Below are 23,379 nucleotides of genomic sequence, written 5' to 3' on the forward strand. Positions count from 1 at the left end.
TGGCACACAAGCTTGGGTACCACCCGAGTTTGGGTATCGCATTGCTGCACTCAGTCGTGCTCGGCGCCACGTGACAAATTGGTTGCTCCCGCTGCCCCAAAGCTAGCACTCCGCGGAAAGAAAAAAAATGCAGTCGCGCACTTCAGTTTGGTTACAGCGTTCACAACCTAGTGGTTTTAGTGTTTTCTAGAGGGAGGAGTTGCGTTTTGCGGATGGCAACCTGGGTGTGCTCCAGTTTGCTTTCAGTTTCGGTTTCCCCCTGCAACACCCAACTGGGCAATCAATTCTTTTTTTATGCGAATCGTCAGGTACGAGTGAGCAATGATAACAATGTTTCATCTTGTTGTAGTATCACTTTTAGATGGCATGTAATCTTCTTTGTTTAGGTAACTTCTAGTTTTGTATCATCCTTCGTCATACAATATGGCAAATCTATGTCGTTCAACCTTATGCTTTATGGCGTGCTTCAACTTAAAAAAAAAAGTTATGGTTAAAAAAAGAAAAAAAAATGAGTAAGTTTGTTTAGAAGAGTGATCTAAGGGTGTGAAATGGAGGCACCATTGCATATTACCGTGCCTCCATAAGAATAACATTAAAAAGTTGTCTTAGGTCCTAGCTTGGAGGCATTTAGACATTTCCCCTATAGAACTATGTGTCTTAAATAAACATTCTTCTGACTTTCTTTGCGTCGTTCACACACAAATGCTTGTCAGAAATTCTAATATTCCCATCTGCACAAACAGCTGAGTCAACTGACGTAGTTAACCTTCTCTATCGTTGGCCCGTGAAGCGTTCCCTAGAAACACATTGTGACCATCAGCACCCCATCCAAGGTGGCACAACACCATGCAGACCAAGTACGGAAACAACGGTCATCTCCGGTTTATCTTCATTTGTGTGCAAATCACGTGAAAAAGACTCAAGGTACACCTAAGCACTTCTTACGAGTTGTGAATGTGAAAACATGCATGCCGTTGCTCCGCTCCCTTATTTCGTCTGTGACGTACTTGCGTTGACGGTCGAGCGCGCGCCCTCTGCTTGCCGCGCTGACTCTGGGCGTGGAGCAGTAAAGCCGCTGCCTCGCAGACACGCAGTGCCATGGGGTGGCGCTAATTGAAACTGACGCACAGCGGCTTCATATCACTGCCATTTTGTGTGGCTTTCTCCGTGGTTTCAAAGCTGGGATGCCTCAGCGCGCGGCTTCGGGAATTTATCTGCCATTTGGCGCGGTTGATGATGTTGGCTCACTCCATGGAACCAGTTAATGCTTTCGCATTAAAAAAAAGAAGATTGCAGCATTCTCAATGTGAAATATGTCTCCATATTGTCTCATCTTCTCCAGGGTTTCACTTTACAACAAAAAGCATGTTAGTGTTACTAAAACCAAAATTTGCACTTGGCATGCAAAAAAAAGAAATGCGCGCACGATCACGTGATGTTATGCGAATGGACGGCGTCAGCAGGTGTGGTATTCCAATAAAATTGCGCGGTGACGCTTCACGTTCACGTACAGCAAAATCTTGACGTCGAATGCATTCCATCTTAACGTCCAGAGTGTGACCGCCGGTGCCTAAACGTTAATGAAGTTCTCTGTCACGGGCGCATTTACGTCACAAAGCAGCCAGTTGCTCCGACGTATGCTTCGGCCGCCACGTCCTTGCACAAAAGGCTTAGAGCGCCGTGCGGGTATCAAATGTTCGCCCACGACATCTAATTGAGGCTAACCCTCTGGTGTGGGCGGGTATGCATACCTGCAGCACGTGGCAAGGGTCAAAATATTGCCAACAGAAACACTGTGTAGGCACGCGGCACACAGCTTGGAGGTAGTCAGCTCACTGTCCGGGTATGACGACCGAAGAACCTCAAGACAAGCCGCTGGCAAACACACCAGGCCTCGCGTAATCACAATCGATCACACACAGAACAGCTAATGCGTTCCATCCTAATAGTCAAAGTGGGACCGAGCAATCGAGCAAACGGGCATTTGAAAACGAGAAAGAGCAAGTGGCACCCTCTCCCGACGCCAAAGCCAACTGTGGTGAGCGCTCGCATGCACCGTTCGTTTTTAACACGAGACTCATCCAGTACGAGCCTGATACAGCTAGCGCTGTAAAAAAACCTGACACTCAAAGGGTTTGCTGACCTGGACAAGCAATGGCCAGTGCCTGAAGCAGGCTTTGCACCTTCTTCAGCTCTGCAGCCTTGGCCTTGACATTGTTCATGTGCTTTCTCCGGACTGGCACCATCTTGAATAACTCTTCGACTGTCACCCTCGTCCCTGGAAAGAAGAACAATGGAGTCCATTTGGAGTCACAACGAGTGCATCATGCGGTAGGTTTGTACAGAGGCTCCTGATTTGGCTTGAGCAAATAGCTTTCTTTACCAGGTAAAGTACCAGGTAAAGTACCAGGTACTGATCCAATGAGACAAGGATGTCTAGAACTTGACAGCAACAGCAGTTTGTCAAAGCTAAAGGGGCCGTGTAACAATGTTTGGACTTCTAGTTGTTCCTTGTTACGTCTGAATTGGAGAACTGGAAACCAATTTTGTCTGTGCGTGTTAGTTCTTTTAAAAAGAATTTCAAACAATGGACATTTTTCGAGTAACAAGATTTTGCCGTCTGGAGAGTTGACTGCGATGTCAAACAATGGACCTTTTTCGAGTAAAGAGATTTTGTCGGCTGGGGAGTTGGTTGTAAACTACAAATTTGCCATCTGGGGAGTTGAATGTGAACTACAAATAAAGGGCTGCCCAACAGGATTCCACTCCTCAAAACACATTGACATTGCGCCATTGTATCAGTTTTCATTGCTTTTTGTTTCCCACGCTACCGATACCCAGCAAAAGAATCGTCAAAAAAGAATAAATACGGGGAAAGATAGGTACTGTGTTGGTCATGCGGGATGGTGCCCTCCAAAAACGGACACAGCGGGAGAAAGGCCAGGGGAGAAGCTGCGCACATGTGCAGAAGCTTACTGGAAAAATGTCCACCGACGTTTTGAGTGCCTCCAAATTACTCTGAACTCTTACATCGCGTTCCGAGTCACATGCCCGGTGACGTGTTCTCGGGTGCATGTGAGTCTGGTGTGAGAATCCAATCGGGTTCTCTTTCAGAGCCTCCAGCGTGCGCGGCACCTGCCTGCGATTCACATGGCAACCCTGAAGGTAGGTCTAAGCAATGTGGAGAGGGGAAAAGAGGGGGGGAAGGGGTGCGAAGCGCTTGCCTTGCCGAGAGGAAGTTGGACTGACGTAGTAGCAATGGGGTGAGGCTCAAGGCAGGAATAGTTGTTTTCACCTCGGGCAGATGGCGCTACTAAAACTGAATATAGCAACAACTTTGTCAATGATATGAGGTTTTTGACACATTCACTCGTGTTTAAATGACAATATGTACTTATAAATTACAGCATTAGATTATGCACATAATGGCACACCTTGCCAACTTATTACATTGCATCCAGGCGTGCGCCACGCCTCGGTTCCCGTGGCCACCATTCCACAGCTGCAAACTGCGAAATATTCCTGTTCTTTGCTTTGCTCCACGGCTGTCGAATACTGAATTCGTTAGCAATTTCTTAATCTCAGTGCTCACCATGAAGTGCAAAGCAGAACAGCATAGATCCACCATTCTGTAACAATGAAGGAGTGCTAAACCGGAAGCCATATAAACAAAACAAAATTACTAGAAGCCATCCCAAACTGACACCACAAGATAGAACATTGTTTTCATTGCTTGCTCGTATGTGTCTCTCCCAGTAAACAAAATCGACAGCTCAGTTGGGAGGGGCAGGGAGCAAACCGAAACTGAAACCCCACATACCACGCACGAGTACACGGCGAGTGATGAGGCGTTCATTTCTACCTACGGAGCGGACACGTGTGTTAGTGTCCCGTCCGTGGCTTTGGCGGATAACGAAGTGTCTTTCATCAAGAAATTCGGCAGATTTGTTTAAGTGCTCAAGCGTGCCTCAAGGGGGTCGACTATGTTTTATCTACCTTGCATCCTTTATGTTTTCCTTTCTGTTCCTTGCAGGAATAAACTTCAGTTGCCAGTCAGCGTTGTGTCCGTTCAATTCTCGTTCTTGTCCCTTGTTTTTTTCGTGCTGTTTCCAAGTTTGCACTATGAACCAACTAGCCCGACTTCACGCCTTGTTGCACGAGTACACTCTGGCACCGGTACTCGAAGGGTCAAAACTTTTTTCCGAATGGTAACATATGTACTCACTAAGAAATGAGGGGGCCAGGTTCTTTACACAAGCACATCAAAGAGAGGGTGCCAGGAAGTTAGCACTACAAATGGTCTGGAATTAGATAATTGTTCTAAGCGCAGTGTTTCGAGGAGGGAGCCTCGTGCACAGTGACTTGTAACGCGTCACCAAGACAGACACGTGTGGACACGCGCAATCGGTTTGCAGTGCAGGAGTTTGGGTAGCTGGCCAACTGCTACAACTTTCCTAGCTTCCACTGCGCCAGGCCACAACACACGATGGACGCGGGCAAACTCTGAGGCAAGAATGGAATTCGGTGTGAATACGATACGGACAGCGTCGAAGACTCCCACATGCCTTGGTCCCAGGGAAGCACTTTACGGGACACGATGTTGCCCCGGTGGTCGTAGACCAGCGACAACCCCAACTCCTGGTCCTTGGTGCCGCTTGCGACTGTCACCCGGGCCACGGCGAGGATGGCGGCAAGTGCCTGGCCTCGGAAGCCGTACGTCCGCAGCGACCGGAGGTCTTCCTCGCTGGCCAACTTGGAGGTGTAGCCAGGCAGAACGAGCAGCGGGAGGTCGTCCTGGGCAACTCCACGACCGTTGTCCAGGACATCGATCCGCTCCAGCCCATAGTCTACCTGCCGAAATCAGCGTCCCACGTGGACGTGGGCCCAAGACATAAAGAGTAATTGTATGTTAAGTGCAGCGGCTCTCAACCACTGATGTTTTGGGCATCCTTCTGGATCGACAGAAGTGATGGGGGACCCTACCCATTGGGGGGAGGGGTATTGGACGATTGCAGAAACAAAAGGTTAAACGTAAAAAAAACCCAAAAAACTAAAGGCATGCACAATTCAATTTTTGAAGCTCTGGAATAGAGATTAGCTAACCCTGGTCACTCAATGTGCAGGGTTTGTTCTATTTTTCTTTGTAGAACAGCCAGCATCAATGAACAAAAGTTTTATTGCTTGGCTTGACTGACGATCAAGGGGACCCCATGGTAGCCTCAGGGACCCCAAAGGACCCACGGTCCCCACTTTGAGAACCCCTGGTTTAGAGGATTATTGCAAGCTGTGGCGCCACATCAAATCAGCAGCCGAGAGTGCTCTCTTGCTCTCCCCTTGACCAAAATCGCACTCCAGGTCTGTATGTTTCTCTGACTTGAACCTCATCTTTTTTGCGCTGATCCGATCTCACTCAGCATGTGGTCTCCACTGTGGATCAGGAATTTAGCCAGTGCAGTACGGTCACTAGTCTGGGATCCTTATTGTGCATCAGAGAGTAGCGGGGTGGAGATTAAAAATCAAGATGAATTAAATTATGATTTAGATCATGATTTAAATCGTGACTTTAATCAGACCAGGATTGTTTTAAATCAGACTATAATGATTTAAAGCAATCCTTTCCCGCAAAAAATAATTCAGAAAAAAAAGTATTTATTTATCATTTGTTTTTGATGCTTTCAATGTGCTTTTGTTTTGTACTAAAATTTTTAAAAAATATTAGAGCAAAAAATATTTATATTATGCTGAACACCAGCGAAATGCATTGCTTTTTAGAGAAAATCAGATTATTAAGCTTTTTTTCCACCTTCCACCTCAGAACAAATCAGAATGTGAAAGAAAGAAAATCTAGAAAAGTAATCTTATTGCAAGCTAATCAAAGTGTGAAAAAAAGCTAAGTAAAAAATCAAGCTTGCTTTTGTTCTAGTATGGCTGGGGTTAGATCAATAAATATTACATAATTGAAGTTTTTTAAATTTACAATAAATATTTCTTCTGCACCGTTATCAGTGATTGGATGGATTTATTGATCAATCAATCTGCAATGTTTAAAAATACATGTGGCAACAAAGACTCACCGCTTTGTAACACAATGATTTAAACTAAACTACCATAAAATACCAGGCAAGCGCCCAGTCAAACTTTGGAGATAATCACAAAAAAAAATGGGCGATGGGCCCTTCTCCGGTCATCAATTTTACATATACATGTACTGTGTGAATTTTCGCAAATCCTACAAATTTGGGAATGGGCGCTTAGTGTGGTGTGGGCGGATGCACGGTATTCCACGATAATGTGATTTAAAACAAAAGTCTGATTTAAATAAAATCAACATAATAACATAATATAAAAAATCTGTTTTTTTTTGCACGGTTGAGATACACGATTGTTTGCCAGTTCAATGCTAAATCGAATCGAAACGGGCAAAGGTGGGGATCAGACCCAGGACCCCTGGCTGCATGAGCGCAAGATTTCACGCCACATACTCCGCTGGGGTGCATTAGCAGACTGAGCCACTGACCTCCCTGTTTGAGACGCCTAATCTGCACTATAAAGGGAACAAGAATAAACTGCCCTCAAATATTCTTTTTTCTGCAATTTGTTGTAAAACAATCAGAGCATCTTGCTGAATGCCTCTGTTCTGTTACACATGTGTTAGCGTCAGCATTAGCATGATGGACATCACACCTTTTTTTCTGAGTATCCGCCATATTGTGTTTATCGAGAACATTGAGGCGGTCGGATGGGCATCCGTCTCGCACCCAAGTTTCAAAGTTTGTACCAATGTATGTTTTAATAACTGTTTTCAAATAAACCATCCAGTTTTTCTATTACACATGTATTCCGAGAAGAGTCATTCAATGTGTGGCAAAGGGTATTGTGGGGTCGTTCCTAACTGCCCAACTCTCGGGACGACTCGGACGCTGCATATAACCTGAGAGCAGTGCGATTCGCTATGTCGCATCATTCCACATTCAGAACGGACAATAAGGTGTCAAGAAGAGGGTGGAAGCACTATATACAAAGTGTTTTTTCTAGGCTTTAAAGGGACACTGACAGGGTATTTTTGCTCGCCGAGGTTTTTAGTAATGCCCATCTACCCGGAACAGAATTTGCGACTCGAAATTTGTTTTCTTTCCGCCTGAAAACCGCCGATAGAGAACCATAGTGGTTTGAGTAGCACTCACTCTCTTCTCTGTGGTCACGTGCCGTCTTCTATGGTTTAGACACAACCACCAAAGATAATCAAAGTCGTGGGTCATGGAAGGCACACCCTCATTATTAAAAATAGACGTTAATAAGATACCCTCTTTTAGTGGCTTCTAAGAAACTGCAAATACGTTGACTGAAAAAAAAAAAAGGTGCACAGCCACGTGATTTCCGGTAACTTTCTCCTCTATATTTCTTCTTCCTCCCCAGCCCAGCTTTGTTTTCCAGGAGTTGCGTTTTTTGACTTCATTAGAAATATATGTGGCACTGTAGCAAAATATTGATTGGGTAGTCTTTTGACACCATAATAAATCATTAAAATCATCTGGTGGGCTAGTTGGATAAAGTTTGTGCTGCACAGCAAAGTTATACTGAGAGTGGGAAGAAGAGGCAGAAGAAGAAACAAAATAAATGGAGTCTGCGCTTTCACATGTACGTCGTGTCCTTTTCTGTCAACCATATTGCCCCCGTAACCTATAGTATACGTGTATGTTAAAGGGATGGTGAACCGAAATTTGGATTTCAAGAAAACAATGCAGGAGATGTAGGCGGGACGCTATAATCCCTACAACACAACTCGTAAGGTGATATCTCGAATGGACGGCCGTATTTTTGGAAAAAGTGGTTGAGATTGAACCAGGCCGACGAGGCGAGTGACGTGGAGATATCTCGTTTCCTCCTCTCTTTGCTTTGCCCCCTCAAGGCGGCGAGGCAGAGAAGACGCGAGGCCGTTCCCTCTCCTTCTTGGAGAAACATGATATAAACATTTCTGTCAAATGCGCCTCCTTTTTTTTAGAAAATATGATCATCCATTAGAGATACCGCTGTATGAGTGATGTTTCGGTGTTTGTACCATCCCGTTGCACGCTTTTGCGTGTGTTTTGTGAAATCCAGATTTCGGTTCAGCATCCCTTTAAGTGTAACTTTGCAGTGCAGCATACCTCATAAGGTTAGCTACACACTGGTGAAGAGCGTGATGGCTAAAATGGTGTCCCTGAACCCCAGGGCGCAAGTCACAATTCCTCGTAGAATGTCACACATTAACCCACACTTATTCTCGTTTGCTTTTGTTTCCTATTTCAACCCACAGAATTGAACTATACGAGTTGGATAGAGAATCAAGACGAGCAACATAGTGACGAATTTAGCATGCCGAAGAGCCCCGAGCCTTTTAAACATGTAAGCTCATGGCACTTTCACGTGTCTGGGTTGTGGCATGGATGATGACATTATGCTTTTCACGTCACGGTCGACACTATTAGGTTAGCACAATTGTGGAACTTCCGCGGAGGGTGGTACCGCCACTCAGCCCCATCGGTCCGCCTCCCGTTGCTCGAGGTGCCATCTAGATTTTCGCTTAAAAACTGTCTGTTCCATAGAGCACAGAGAAACACCATCTAGACGCTGTGCTTCAAAACACACATATTCCATCTATGGGAAGTTCCGTAACTGACCTACTTTAGTAAAGTGCCATGGTGTTCACGTGACAAGCGTGACTGTCGTCGCGACACTTGTGGCGTCACATGACATTGTGACATCACAAAACAACATGATGCCACACGACACTGTGAGGTCGCGGTGTCGACCTGACGTAGATGACGCACCATGGCGTCACAGAGTACCTACGCACCAAAAGCGCCCGCGGTTTTGAGCGATTTTCCGCGACAAGCAGCAAGACGTGACATAAGCGGGGAGATGCGCAGCTCAGATTTCATACGCACCCGCTTGGGTTTTAGAAGCGACGTGACCTTACCAGCTTCACGACGACGTTGCTAGCTCCGGCGTCGAGCGAGTTTTCGACGATTTCTTTGACGACTCCGTGTACCGATGAGACGGACTGCGTGCTGTGAAGCAGGCGAGCGGTCCCAGGATCCAGTTTTTTCAGATTTCGCGTCATTGTCGACCAAATGCTAAGAGTCCAAGACAGAAAAAAACCACAACTGATCAGGCGCTTGAAAGTATGAAAGATCTTACAAAAGGAAACAGATGTGGAGCGTTGGTGACCGTCTGCTATTATCGAGCGAGTTTCAAGTAGCAGACAAAACAGCTCATAAAAGGGGGGGGATGAATTGGGGATTGCACTTCTAGACACTTTATAATAAATGCATACCTAGTTCTAAGGTCTTAATGCGCCTAGCCGTCATGAAAAATGCACTTATGAACTTTTCGCGCCTCAAAGGTTCCAAAACAACGCTAGATTCGGCTGGATGGCTGGAGGGCTGCAAAGGAGGGCTGGAGCACAGTGGGCTGGAGCGGTAGGCTCTGGTGGTAGGGCACGACGCCAGGCGGCCAGGTCGCCAGGATACGCTTTAACATCTTTCTCGTGCTATCCCACTTGCTATCCCATGACCAACGAGGTTTGCCCATGGTATTGCTTCCTTTAATTCTCTAGAAGCTTAGGATGGAAGCAAATAATGTAATCTTAATGTAAACTACATATAGCTTGAGTAAAAACGTGTTTAAACACATTCTCTGATCGGACGCTCTCAATACTAACTAGGTGGCGCGAAATGCCGACTGATTTAAGGTGTTCAGCCGCATGCATTTATCCATATGAAATTAGTGGGTTTTGCACTAAACGTGATGAACGCCGACGCGCCACCGCTGCTCTGCCGTTGCCCGCGTAAAGATGAGTGCCAGTGCGAAAGAATGGTTTAGAAACGAGGTACGGTGCCATTTATCTCATATTGAAGTCTCTAAGCGCATCCACGAAATTAAGAGATCTTAGGACGTTCGCGAAAGCAGTCCTATCTCCCGTTCTTGTGTTGGGTTGGGACCAGTGGTTGGGACTCGCTTTGCGGGTCGTTGCGATGAAGACCACCGACCGCATGTCAGATCACCGTCTTTTTCAGGTTTATTTTTGGAGGTGCCTTCATTTCGCCAAGAATCTGCTGCTTCTTCAGGCGCTGCTAACTCCCGTGGCGCTCATCGTGCTCCAGTTCAGCGTGTGGCACCCCCTCCAAGGCCCATATCGTGAGCGTGCTGTCTCGATCCGAAGGTTCAGTCGGCCGTTTCGAAACACCGTGCCATCGGTGAAACCATTTCGCCGGCTGCTCTTTCATCTAAACCTGCTTGAATTATTTTTCGTCAATTACCTTTTTGCCGCGTTTGGTCAACTTGAAGCGACCCAAGTTCATTACTGCTGGGTTCACCCTACACTGTCGCTTCTTGAAGCGAGCTCGTAAAACGGCCACAGGAGCATCCCCTCCGCCGACGAATTGAACACTCTGCTAGTATACTCAATTTCGTAGTAGAAGTAGTGGTACCAGTCGTAGCAGGGGCCTGTCAACAATCTTCACAGTGGAAATGTCTCAGCAAATTTCTGCAAAGGAAAAACAAAAAGGCTGACAGCCTTTTCACGCAGGCTTCCAGTACTGCCTGCTGCACCCTGTAGAATTCACTGCCTTATATAGGGGTGGTGCATGAAAGCACCTGATGTCAAGAGCCCCGTGTTAAATACCCGCGGCAAACACCCTGTTTTTTTTTTCCCCCGCTTTCAAAAGTCTCAGTTTCAGAAGCCCATGACACGAATCCCCCGTGTCAGGTGGTCGGGTCCTCAACATGGCGGCGGAGCATTCTGCTTTTAACTAAGAGATAGTGTGCACGCTAGCTTGTGTGACGTAATCATGAGGTACCGGGGACTCAAGTAATGCGTTACTGGATAAAGCTTCCGTTCTTCTGGCGTGCACTAAACACATGCGTCTTACGACGTTAGAAGTGAAAGCATGCAGACAATATCATTCACTGGCAAAACGTTTGATGTTACAGATATTTTCAAATGGCATTGAATTGAAGCTTTCGTCGACTTTCAAGCACTAGGGATTCACAGTTCCAACGAATTGGTTTCTGTCAAAACTGTTAAACTGCAGCTTATAGCGCCATATTTATCACAGCACCAAACACCAGTTTCATTCTTACGTCGTTCTAAAAAGATACTTCTACTCAGCTAGGTAAATAAAGTTCATAACTCTGCGTCCGAGTAACCTTCTATGACAGCGGAGTGCATCGCAGGGGATGCAGATTTACGCAATTGGCCACTTGTACGTCAACCTAAGTTTTTCGGCAATTGAAGTTAACCTTATTTTGTTTTTTCTTTCAATTACAAGACCCTTAGTAGGCACTCAACAGATTAAGTTAAGACATGGAACAATGCTGGTTGAATCGCGAAGAGGGTGGTACATAGGTGGTACAGGGTAGTGAGCACTGGGCTTTTGAAACGCGGGGCTTTTGGCACGCGGGGAATGCGGGACAGGGCAATTGAACACGGGGTTTTCGAAACGTGGGGCTAATGAAGCGGGGCTTTTGTGACGGGGATTCTGCACACGGGGCAATCGTGCTACACCCCTTATATAGGTTTTGATTTTATGGTCTACACGGATTTCTTTAGCCACCACGAGCTTGTATCTTGCCTATGTAGAAGTTCACGGGTAGTGGATGGTTTTCCCAAAGCTACTTGACTGTGCTTACCACTTATCTAGACTGCTGATCAAAACACTGATGTGCCGGACTTTTGTCACAGCACCGAGGGGGTCAAGAAATGAATTTTTCGAAAAGAAACAGATGATGCTGGTTTCATACTCACATCTACATTTCATTGCTTTTTCAGAATGGCTAACATCCTACATGACAGCCTCCACCCTTTGGTACCACCTTCTGTCCATCATGGCCACACTGGTACTTTCACTGTACCACATTGCCAATGTTGAAGGTGAGTATAGTCCCTGCCCTGGTGGCTTGTGGTGTTTCATTATTTATTTTCTTTTCTTATTTATTTATTTATCCTCAAGGCCTGAGGCATTATAGAAGGGAGTGGATTACATAAGATAGTACAACATTGTGCAGTTATATGAGAGGCTCCTAGTCATACAATAATAGCTAGGCGTTCTTGAAAAGATTGTGATTTTCAATGGCTGCCATCGGTGCGGGAAGGCGATTCCACTCATCTGATGTGCATGGCAAAAAGGACAGAAAAAAAGCTTTAGTTTTGCAGAGTGGAATTCCAACCTTCAGAGCATGATCCAACCTGAATAAGATATGTGGAGGAGGTAAAATAAAATTGTGGCACAGATATGGGTGATGAAAGAGCTTGTGAAATAGACATAGTTGAAATAATTTACGGCGAGATGCTAGAGTCTGTAGGTTGAGGCTAGATTTTATTGAGCTTACGCTAAGAGTTCTGTTATAGTTAGATAGGATAAAATGAACTGTAATGAACGAGATTATTTTGAACCATATCAAGTGAACCTATTAAGTTTTCTTGGTAAGGATCCCCCACAGATGAAGCAGATTCATGTTTTTAATGGTTTAGTGTTTTCAAATAATTAATTAACTTGATCAAATCAACTCGATATTAGTTTTATTCAAACAACCGACAGGTCGTACAGTTGTCGGCCCTTTCCCGGTGGGGCATTAGACAGAGGGGGATATTGCAAAAATCATTTGAATAATTACACAAAATATATCGATACAAATATAAGAAAAAGGATCACTCTAAACCTATTATCGAAAGATAAATTTACAATAAATAATCGCAGCACCAACATTCACACACACATTGGAAAAAAGCATGAAAGAAAGATCGCGAGTGATGGTGCCAGGCGAGCGATAAGCATGCTTATGAGTTGCGAGTCATTGTGAGTTACGTAGCAGCGACATAAAGGTATTGGGATCTCTGGGTAGAGCTATTTCACTTGCCAACTCATTCCAGTCAGTCGTTGCCAGAATAATAGAAAGGAATGTAAACTTTGCTATGGGGATCACGAACCTTGAGTCAAAACATTGATTTTCTGCTAAGGACACTCGAAGAAAAGTAAATAGGAACTGTTGGATTTTATACTTTCGATAAAGTTAAAGGTCGATAGGGGTAAAATGTATTTCAGGTAAAAGGCACATCAGAGGTGGCCGTGCTTTCAATGCAACTTTTCTCACGTCGTTTAACACTCGAGACTGCGGTGCAGAAAGGGGAAATACTTTTAGTCGAAGGAACAGACGCAGAAGGGAACCTCAAGGTAGACCTCGAGGCAGCTTGCTTCGATGTCTACCCCCTATCCTTAAATCAGAGCCAATTGGAGCTCGGCGTTCTGACGTCGCCCCAACCCCCACAAAAGAAGCAGATGAACTTGCACTCTGCATAGTCACTGACAAGGGGAGAAGGGCAGGGAGGAGCTTCTATTGTCCCACCTCCAGCGCGAGCTTCCTACCTTCAACATGCTTCGGCGTCGTGTGAACCTTGAGCACGACCGCACAGCCGAAGCATGGCAGAAGGCATGGAGCGCACGCTGGAGGCAGGGCGTTCAAAGGACACGTGCCCTACTGCTCTCGTTCTGTCAGTTACTATAGCTGGCGTCGTCTGCGTTGTAGTTCAATGGCGTCAACTGCTAATGTATGCGGTATTGCACGTCTCTGCCTCGGGAAGGGGACACAAAAAAAACAATGAACCACAACAAAATTTTTTTTACAATTTATAAAAATTAATTTTTTTATAATTCCAATGTTTTGCTTGTTTTTCGCTTGAATTCTGAACTATAAAGTGAACACCTCTTTTTATTTTTAAACTGAGTGCTTTTGCAATGTGTTCTATGTTGCCATAGTCTAAAATTCAAAATTTTCTATTTGCTTTTAGAAAATAATGTATTTTTTCAAACTTAGTTCGTCTTTTTAGACAAACTGCATATAAGCGAGGAGTACTATGTATTTTTAGACCGAATCCTTTAGTTTTTTTGCTTTGAAAACTGGGTATTTTATAATATTTTTTATGCTGGTGATGAATAATAGTTAAACAAAAAATTGTTTTTTCACCTTTAAGAAATAGTAGATTTTTCTGACTTTGCTCGTTTGTTGCGTAGAATCCAGCATTGTGGCTTTGCTGTCTAGCAGGTGTTGCATATGAGCAATGTCTCTCTCCCTGTGCAAGTTTGAGTAGGCGAATTGTGCGAAGTATCGCCTAACTATGGTTGGCGCAGCAACCAGGCCGTGACAAAAAAAAACTTTGTTACAGGATTTTAGCTAAGCTAGTCGGCACGTAGTGGTGAATGGTTGGCTTGATCTTACAGAAACGAATGAAGAAAGGATGCAACGGGACAAAATGGCCGACCAACGGATTTGCTTTAGCACACTTCTTCTTTGTACTCGTAATCAGTATCTGCTGCGTGGGATGCAGCAAATACAGTGTTTTTCATTGTGCCAGACCAGATAACTCAAATAACATGCGGATGAATGCATTAACACCTTGTTCATTACCATACTCGCTAAAAAAAAGACAACAGTGTTTGCGGTGTGTCACGTCCGGATAACTTGTAGGATAAATTTCGGTAACATTAAATTTTTTAATTTCCTCGCGTAAATGTTTTTTGGAACTAATAGTAGTTGTTCTTTTGTGTATATATGAACAGCCTCTAATGAAGAAGGGGATAGACCCTTTCCGGAATTCAGTCTGGCCACTTTGATCACTATCATCATCATCTGAAAACGGCATATGTGCTATACTAATGGCGGCCTTCTGTTTACTGATGAAGGAAGAAGTTGAAGATGCTCCTGAGCAGATGATTCGAGGCCTATACATTCGAGGTGTTAGCGCGACGTGAAGCAGGAATCGGAAGCAAGAACTGCGTAAGCGTTCATTTATAACTCAGTCCCAGTCAATCTGTTAGTCGCAGTCAATCGGCTTCAAAGCCTCTTGATATATAGGACTCTATCAATGCGTCTATGTCGGTTGGCGCTTCGTTCCGACTGGCTGCATTTGTTTCGCCATCGACACTAAAAGAGATTGAAAAATAATTGTAGTGAAGTGAACATTCTCGTTTACCGTTGACCTTTAAGTGACGGTGCCCCATTAAATACTGCAGACCACAGGCTCATTGCCGCCATTAGTATAGTAAAAAATAAACTGCCTTTTGAGTCACCAGATGGCACTGAATTCCGGAAAGGGTCTATTACACATGTGAAGAAGTGTACTGAAGCAAAGTTGTTAGTCAGCTGTTTTGTCCTCTTCCCTCCTTACTTCGTTCGTTTCTGTAAGTTCAAGCCGACCCTTCACCGAAATAGAAAGGTTTGGAACTTGCGAGATGTAATTTGAAAATCGCACGAGCTCGCTCGTTGCGTCTGAGCCACGGCACTCTCTTCTCTCGGCGTGAGCGGTTTCTCGACGCCCGCTCTTGCGTGCGGGATGTCTGTCCAGTTGCCCTGACGGTCCACGCCAGCCGGCTGAGGCAGCTCTGGCAGTACGCCAACCCCAGGAGCCTGGCCCACGCGGTGCTTCACGCTTTCCTCGGCGGAGTCGCGGTCCGGGCCCTTCTGGGGCTGTCTCAGGGACGCTACTCTGAACTGGTCGTTGGCTGCGGCGGCGCCGAGAGGTACGGACCGTTTCAAGAAGTCCCCAGTTCTGGAGGTTCTGGTACAAAAATACGAAAGCATCTGCTCAAAACTGGCATGCACTCCTTCGACCAAGGAGGTCCGGTCCTGCTGGCTGTGTTAATCTGAAGTGACAACATGTGAACTAACGCTTTTAAGGCACTTTAGATGGCCTGCGAAAATTGGTTTCTCAACGTATAGTGCTGCGATTTACTACAGAGGTGCAAGCAGGTGGTGGAAGTTTACAGTAAAATAAATACCGTATTTATTTAATCTAGGCTGGCCCCGATTCTAAGCCGACCCAGAAAGTCCGAAGCCAGGAAAAAAAAGAAACTTGCCTCGAATGTAGGCCGAACGAAAAGGCGAGGACTGCGTTCACAAAATGAAGATATTTATTGAACATGAAGATGCCGTGCTCATTCTGAGTCATCATCGCTGCTAGCCTAGTCGCTGACTTGTTTATCACTGTCATCATCAAACAGTGCGCTATCCTCAGTACCATCAAGCGCATTTGATATGCTGCACTTTTTGATGGAGCGAACGATCGAAGTTCCAGGGATGTCGTCTCACGCTGCAGCTACCCAGCCCGCCATCCTTGTTGCGGCGCCCGCAAATATCCTCTCCCGTTGCCTCCTCCAACGATGGACATTTTTTTCATCCACGCTGAAGTCCCACCCGGCTTGAGCGTTCGATGACAACTCTGCAGCTAAAGCAACTTTTCTTTTAAAAGCGTAGCTATAGTGGCACCGCCTGTTTGGTGCAATTGTGCTGTTGATAAAAAGAAAACGCCACGCCGCACGCAGGCCACTACCAACGCAGGTCAAAATGGTGGCACCGCCCGTGTACTTAAGTGGCTACTGGCTCGGCTAGTAATGGCTACAATACTTTCTTTCTAGGTGGCACTAGCTGCGCGCCACTTTCTTTAATTTTACTTGGAAATTGGCGCGTATTTCAAAATCCTCGAATCTAAGCCATCCCTAGTGTTTGATGTATCGGTATTTAAAAAACCTTTCGGCCTAGATTCGAATAAATACGGTAAAAGTAAATTTACCTCAGTAAAAAATAAACAGAAACCTGTTCTGGGCAATCTACGCCTGCACTTCGCAGACGATGTGCATAGTGGGAAGTGCAGCCGACAGCTGGCGTACGCCGCATCGAGGGAGCACCTGCCGATTCGGGTTATGATAGCAGACGATCCCGCAAAAGAACCCGAATCGGTCGGTGCTCCCTCGACGCGGCGTACGCCATCTGTCGGCTGCACTTCCCACTGCGCGTGCATCGTCTGCGAAGTGGCGGCGTAGATTGCCCAGAACAGGTTTCTGTTTTTCTTTCTTCTGAACGAGGTAAGTTCATTCTTTGATATTTTTCACGGTAAACTTTCACCACCTGCGTGCACCTTTCTAGTAAATTGCAACACAATAAATTGAAAAACAGATTTTTGCGGGCCATCTAAAGTGCCTCAAATGCCTTAACTTACATTGCTGTAGATTTTGCTCCCCCAAAGTTTCTCTTGTGCCTATTGTGGCTCACCTTTTTACACTCAAGGTCCAAGATGTTTCTTTCTAATCGGCGCATTATTTTGTCCCCGGAATCCTCGAATCCCAAGTTTCTGCCAGATGGTATTTCTAAAATGGTGGATTCCGCGCAAATCTGCAGTGGTATGGTGCCTGAAGCACGTCCCCAACTGGTGCGTCGACTGCGTCCTCAAACGTGGTTCCTTGATTTTCGCCCGACGGCGTCACAAAAGTGCCGTGCCGTTGCTCGCCCTAACTCGGCAGTGTGTACCGTAATGTTCCCGTCCACCTTCAAGGCAGCTGGCACTGTTTTTATGGCTCTATTGGTTATATCAAATTCTTTTGCCGTCCCATTGACTTCGTTATAACGAGGGATTACTGTAGTCGTATCTTGCGGCAGCGTTTTTTTAAATTTCGAATTAGCTCAATGGAGTTGCAAGAAAACACGTGCACACAATGAATCAGGTACATTATCATGCATATACTACATATGTGTGATGGCATGTTATAAAATAACCTTTTTTTTCTCGTGCTGAGAATGTCAAATATTATAGATACATTGTTTGATGTATGAATGTGCGGATTATTTCTTTATCATTCATTTTCCTTCTCCTTAACTCAGCTACTGGCATGTATTGTGTTTAAAATTGAATATATAAATTTTAAGATGGTGTGCATTTCATAACTTATGTATTCAGCAAAATATTTTCTTTTCTCTACGTCCAATTTGCATCAAGTACAAACGATTGACTAACTCTGCCTCAAAATTTGCCTGGTACCATTTTGTCTGGGTTTGTCGTAAGAGATCACAAAATGTTGTAATGCTGTCAATAGTGAAGAGTCGCATGTGCGGCAGCAAGCATTAACAATGATGGGAAATAAACGCGAGGAAAAAGCTAGGGGTAATCGGGAGGGGAATTCCCGGTATATTGGTCCTTTTTTCTGCAGGCATCGGTGTCTGAACGAAGGGCACACATTCCTGGTCCTGCACGGCGTGTTCACGGGGGTCTTGCTCCACCTCCGCCGCCTCTCCGGCAGACAACACTGCCTCTTGTTCCCCGTCATCCAGGTGAGGCTGTCTCTCGGAGATTTCCTTGAGGTCTGTCCTTGGCTACTGTCTACGAGAAGGGTGTTCATGAAGGGCACTGGAGTACAGTCTTTGAGAACAGTGCTTGCGTCCTGGTCTTCATAACTTCCCTCGAGAAAAGCCCTTGAAAACGGCCTATGATGACTGTATTTGAAAGCGGTTCTTGAGAACGATCCCTGAGAACAGTGTTTGAGAACCATCTTTGAAAATGGTGTTCATCTTTGAGAAAAGTGCTTGAGAACTGGTCCTGATAACTGCCCTGGAGAAACATTCTTCAAAACGGTCTTTAAAAACAGTCTTTGAAAGTACTCTTTGAGAACGGTCCCTGAGAACAGTGCTTGAGAACTGGTCATGATAACCTCCCCCGAGAAAAGTTCTTGATAACAGCCCATGAGAACGGTCTTTGGCAGCAGTTTTACAGAGCTGTGCTTGAGAGTAGTGCTTCAAAACTGTTCTTGAGAACAGTGTTCATACATTGCCCCAGAGAACAGTCTTGAGAACTGTTCTAGATAACTGCCTTTTATAATAGTTCTTGAAAACAGCCTGAGAACAATCCCTGAATTCAGTTTTTAAAAACAGTGCCCGAGAATGGTGTTTGGGAAATGCCGTGGGGCCATAACTCGTAAAATACAAAGTTGCAGCCGAACGTTCATGGAGCGCGCCGATTGGACACCGGCGACATAAGAGCGAAATTGTCGTGATAGTCCACTCGGTGCGGTCCATGAACTTTGGTCCCAACTTTGTGTCTAACGAGTTTAGAGCCCCTGGAGAACAATCTTGAAAACTAAAACTGTTCTTGATAATTGCTCTTGAGAATAGTTTTTGAAAACAGTCTTTGGGAACAATCTCTGGAAGCAGTTTCTGAGATCAGTCTCAGAATAGTGATTGAGAACCATCCCTAAGAATTGCCCTGGGGAACTCTCTTTGAGAAGAGTAGCCAAGAACTGTTCTTATGGACTTTCTTTAAAGGGAGGCTGAAGACGTCCTCGAATTTGTAGAAACCTGTGAAAGTTTTCATGTAGGCCCCTTTGAAGTTATCTGTCTTAAAGGGATACTGAAATTAAAATTGAAATACACCTCTCACAATCAGAAATGAGTTAAACATGATAAAAAAAATTGTCTAATGACGATTGCTCCTTTGTATTTTGAACGTATGGCCATATTGTCACGGGTGGTGAGTCGTGACCAATAAACAAGAAATAAACAGAAATAAATAAACGTTTAATGTGGCGAACTTGTGCCAAAAATAAAGAAGGAAACAGAAGAAAGCAGAGCGTCGCGGGCGTCGAAGTCGGCGTGTCAGCAGAATCGAGCGCTGGGGCGAGACTGACTCGACAAGGTCGCGGGCGGCCTCTTATCTAGAGTGCGTCGCTATCTCGAAGATTCGGCGAAAGCGGCTCGAGCGTCGCGTGATCGGGCGAGAATGAACACGCACTTTCTAGAAAACAAAAGCAGGAATAAATGATAGAAGTTACATGCGGTACATGAATAAACGAGAACTTTCTGGAGGTCCGTGACCGAGCGTTGCTTTCTCAGCCCTGGGCGCGGCAATATTTTTCGTTCCAAACGGCCGATTTTAGCGAGCATGGAAGAGCAGCCGTCGGAGAGCTCAACGTGTCTCGGAATATCCAGCACCTCCAGCGCATTCGTGATGTCGCATTTACCTTTACGGGCAAAGCTACAGGAAAGCTGGTGTGGTTGTGCTTTTCGCCACTTGGTGGCGTCGATGCATTCTAGCCTGGCCGTTCAAGATGCCCCCTCCCCGCAGGAGTTGCATAAACGTGGGAGAGAAGGGAAATCTGGTTCGGCCAGGTTCGACAAAACTCGAGTGCACGCAGCTTGTTGCTGTATTCCCGCGGAGCAGCGCTGCCTTTATGGGTAGTTTGAAGTAACAACATTTGGTTAATTCGTTTAAAAAAAAGTCTTTTCGAGTAAAAACGTGGTTGACATTAGACAATAAAATAGGTGCTAGAATTTTTTTCCAGTACCCCTTTAAGTTGGCTCTCGATCTCGCTAGTATGAGTGTCGTAATTGTTAAATAAAATTTCTACATAGGCCTGCCCGTTGCGGTGTGCCAAGCACAGGAGGGCGCGAGAGCCGAGACAGAAACTAGCAAAAGTGACGTTATCGGTGGGGTCAGATGACCCTTGCTCGCCACTAAGCTGGGTTGGGGATGCCGACAATGACGTCACGACGCTTTAGATAAATAGTATCAGGCGGCAGAGATGCTCGCCGCATCCCCTGCTGCAATCGCTGGACATATTTTTTGAAATAAATGCGCTTTACGTTTACTTCTGTCCAAGTTATGTGCCATAACTGAATTAACGGGACAAAAAGCTACAGAAGTCCACTCCTAACCCAGATTTTTTAAAAGTGCCTCAGCTTCTTTTTAAGTGCCTTGCTCTTTCAGTGACCTAGGAGAATTGACTCACTGGCATTGGAAAAGTAAATGTGTCACCTTTGATGGCTGCTGTTCATCCTAAATTAAGTTTGAATATCTAACCTGCCTAATCGAAGGGAACTTTACCAAAATCATAAAAATGACCAAATTAAAATATTCAGAGTAATATTTTGGTCCATCGCTTTGGTATCATAAAGCCATTATACCATTAGATTTACCTTGCTGTATAAAGGTATGTTTAAGTCGACAAAACTTCGTTGTGTTAACTCAGGAGCAAAGTAAAAAAGTAATATTTTGTGCATTTTGGATTGTTGCTTTTGTATGTAGTATGTATTGCTAGTACACGGGTTATCTTTGAGATTTGTTGACAAATTTAAGTCATGTTTTATTTACAAATTATTCCTCAATCTACGGAGCAAGAGGTGGAACTACCACTGTGTTGACGTGCGGCATTTAGTTGTTATTCAGTGCAAAGTTTTGGTATAAACCAAGACAGTGACTCCTTATAAACTTCTATATATCTTGTCTTTTTTGGTGCATTTAAAATATATCCAAAGAGTTCCATCCCAGAGACCAGGGATGGGCAAAATACATGCAAATGTGTATCGAAATACAAATACAAAATACTTGGTCAAAAATGTATTTAATTACAAATCTAAATACATTTCCAGAAAAGCATTTAAGTACAAGATACAAATACAACCAACTGTATTTGGTCTCCTTCAAATACTTTTTCAAATACATTCCTCAGAATTTGCATCAGCGACTTCAGGGCACCTGCAACGGGTTTCTGGGTATCTCATTTTAATTTTGCATCGCACACTCGGGGGTTAGTGTGCGAGACTCCAGTAACGTGATAGAAATATAATTACAAAAAAAATGTAATTAGCTTGGGCGCAATAGGTGAAAAAACTACAGAGCTTCAAGCAGCTTTTTTTGTCAATTACATTTTGGTATAGACCAACAAAGAACCGAGACGACCAAGACGCGCAGCACTAGCTGGAGAATTTTTCATTGTTGCAACTCGCACCAGTTACAAAAATCTGGACGACCCGCGCATTTAGAATGTTCTAGGCAAAAATATGGATGGGAATCAGGCTGGAAAGCATCCCAAGTTGTCACAGGCACTTATTTAGCCAGTCTGCCTGTGAACGTCGATTTCATCACTATTCTTGCCCTGGACTAGCACCGTAATCACAAAGTCACTAAGCGCTTGTGCTTGAGTGATACACTGCATTCGGTGCAGAAAGTAGTTTTCTTCCTGCTCTGGACAGTGCCTTTAAAATAAAGCCGGAGGAAAAGAAAAAAGAAAAGAAAAAAGCCCCGTGGCCGAATAAAGGATGGAGACTATATCTTACAACCACATGCATAAAAACAAGAATTGTAATTAAAAGTTTAAAACAGCGCAAAAAACGACGGACAGGGTAAAGAAGGACACAGACGGAGCGCTGACTCGCAACTAAATTTTTATTGGACCCAACGGTGCAACACGTATGCACAATTGCTGTGTCTGCGTCCTTCTTTACCCTGTCCGTCGTTTTTTTGCGCTATTTTAACCTTTTAAAGTATGTCATACCAACTCGCCCAGGCTTCAACTTTAGCGAGAATTGTAACTTTGGTAATAATATTTATTTAACGTAGTAGAAGCAAGTGCCGCGGGCGCCCGGCGTGCTGGGGCGCCCGCGATGAGCGAGACGCGAACTGCCGCAGGACTGGTGTATGAAGTGGTGAAGAGTTTCTTGGTTGTCGTTGCCGTTGGCGTTGAGATGAAGAAAGAGCAGCTTTGGACACCTCTTCGGATGAGCAAAATGAGTCGTGACAATAAATTTGAGGGATGTATTTTCGACCACAAAATTGTATTTAATTACAGTTGTATTTGAAATACCCATGTTTAGTATTTAAATACACACGTCAAATACATTACCCAATTTGTAATTAAATACAAATGCAAAATACACGAAGTACTTGAAATACGTATTTCAAATACTTGTATTTGAAATACTGCCCATCCCTGCCAGAGACACATCGCGCCTGTAAGTGATGACGTCACAACATGGTGTTTTGCTCCAGACAAATGGTTGCTAGGGCCGTTGCTATGGACAAACGCACGGGGGCTTGACACAAGCTTAAAATTTGTCCGATAAAGAAGGGAAATATTTTTTGTTAGCATTGTGTCTTCTCAATATATAGTCAAGAAGTCTGGGGTCTTATTGAAAACGAAAGATTCGGCAGGATTATTTCTTTGTGTGATGTTCACAACCAGATATGAAACACACACCCATATTGCGAGCCTGAAAAATTAGGTTTGGAGTCTCGAACCGACCACGTTGGAGCCAAAAATAATTGCTCCCACAAAAAAGAGGGCCATAAGTGTGACCGTTTTTTGTCAGTTTGCGTCCCATGTCCCACTCAAATACAATTTGTTTTTATAAACCTGATGAGTTTTCTTAGAACTGCCATGCTCCCAATTAACACAAGATCAAAATCGTATCATTATGTTGACGATTCCAAATGTCACAGACGGCATACGTCAGTCATTCTGCATGCGTTTGTCGTCTGCAGCATTCATTTCGATAAGTATCGGTGACCGGAAGATCGTTGTCGCAAATATTTTAGAAACGGCCGATTCTCTGCAAACTTCTGTTGCGGTAAGTGTGAAATCTAGGCTTCCTATACCTATTCTTTTTAGATGTTTAAATTCCACGTCTGATTTCTGATTGAAGGTTGTTTCAGGCTGAAATCCAGTCCCATATATTTGTCCATAGCAACATCCCTAGCGACAGTTTGTTTGGAGCAGTTGCATCACAGATTCGGGGTTACTC

The 23,379-nt window shown here is 44.6% G+C and overlaps 2 protein-coding genes across 2 annotated transcripts in view; one reads left to right on the top strand and one right to left on the bottom strand.

Annotated features, from left to right (window-relative positions):
- LOC8041835 (PMS1 protein homolog 1) overlaps window positions 1-9,172 on the bottom strand; it is a 52,300-nt gene extending 43,128 nt beyond the window's left edge. Inside the window, exons 1-3 of the mRNA XM_029981859.3 lie at window positions 8,960-9,172; window positions 4,566-4,851; window positions 2,144-2,278 (exon numbers count right to left, since the gene is read on the bottom strand). Coding sequence (XP_029837719.3) covers window positions 2,144-2,278; window positions 4,566-4,851; window positions 8,960-9,103 — 565 coding nt within the window. The 5' untranslated portion in view covers window positions 9,104-9,172. The remainder of the gene's footprint in view (window positions 1-2,143; window positions 2,279-4,565; window positions 4,852-8,959) is intronic.
- Window positions 9,173-9,767: 595 nt separating this feature from the next.
- Window positions 9,768-23,379, top strand: part of LOC8032453 (nucleoporin NDC1) — a 73,207-nt gene continuing 59,595 nt past the window's right edge. Inside the window, exons 1-5 of the mRNA XM_040205425.3 lie at window positions 9,768-9,871; window positions 10,059-10,179; window positions 11,813-11,914; window positions 15,383-15,557; window positions 18,018-18,138. Coding sequence (XP_040061359.1) covers window positions 9,836-9,871; window positions 10,059-10,179; window positions 11,813-11,914; window positions 15,383-15,557; window positions 18,018-18,138 — 555 coding nt within the window. The 5' untranslated portion in view covers window positions 9,768-9,835. The remainder of the gene's footprint in view (window positions 9,872-10,058; window positions 10,180-11,812; window positions 11,915-15,382; window positions 15,558-18,017; window positions 18,139-23,379) is intronic.

Source organism: Ixodes scapularis, unplaced genomic scaffold (genome assembly GCF_016920785.2).
Source record: "Ixodes scapularis isolate PalLabHiFi unplaced genomic scaffold, ASM1692078v2 PGA_scaffold10__122_contigs__length_95168666, whole genome shotgun sequence".
Taxonomy (NCBI): Eukaryota; Metazoa; Arthropoda; class Arachnida; order Ixodida; family Ixodidae; genus Ixodes; species Ixodes scapularis.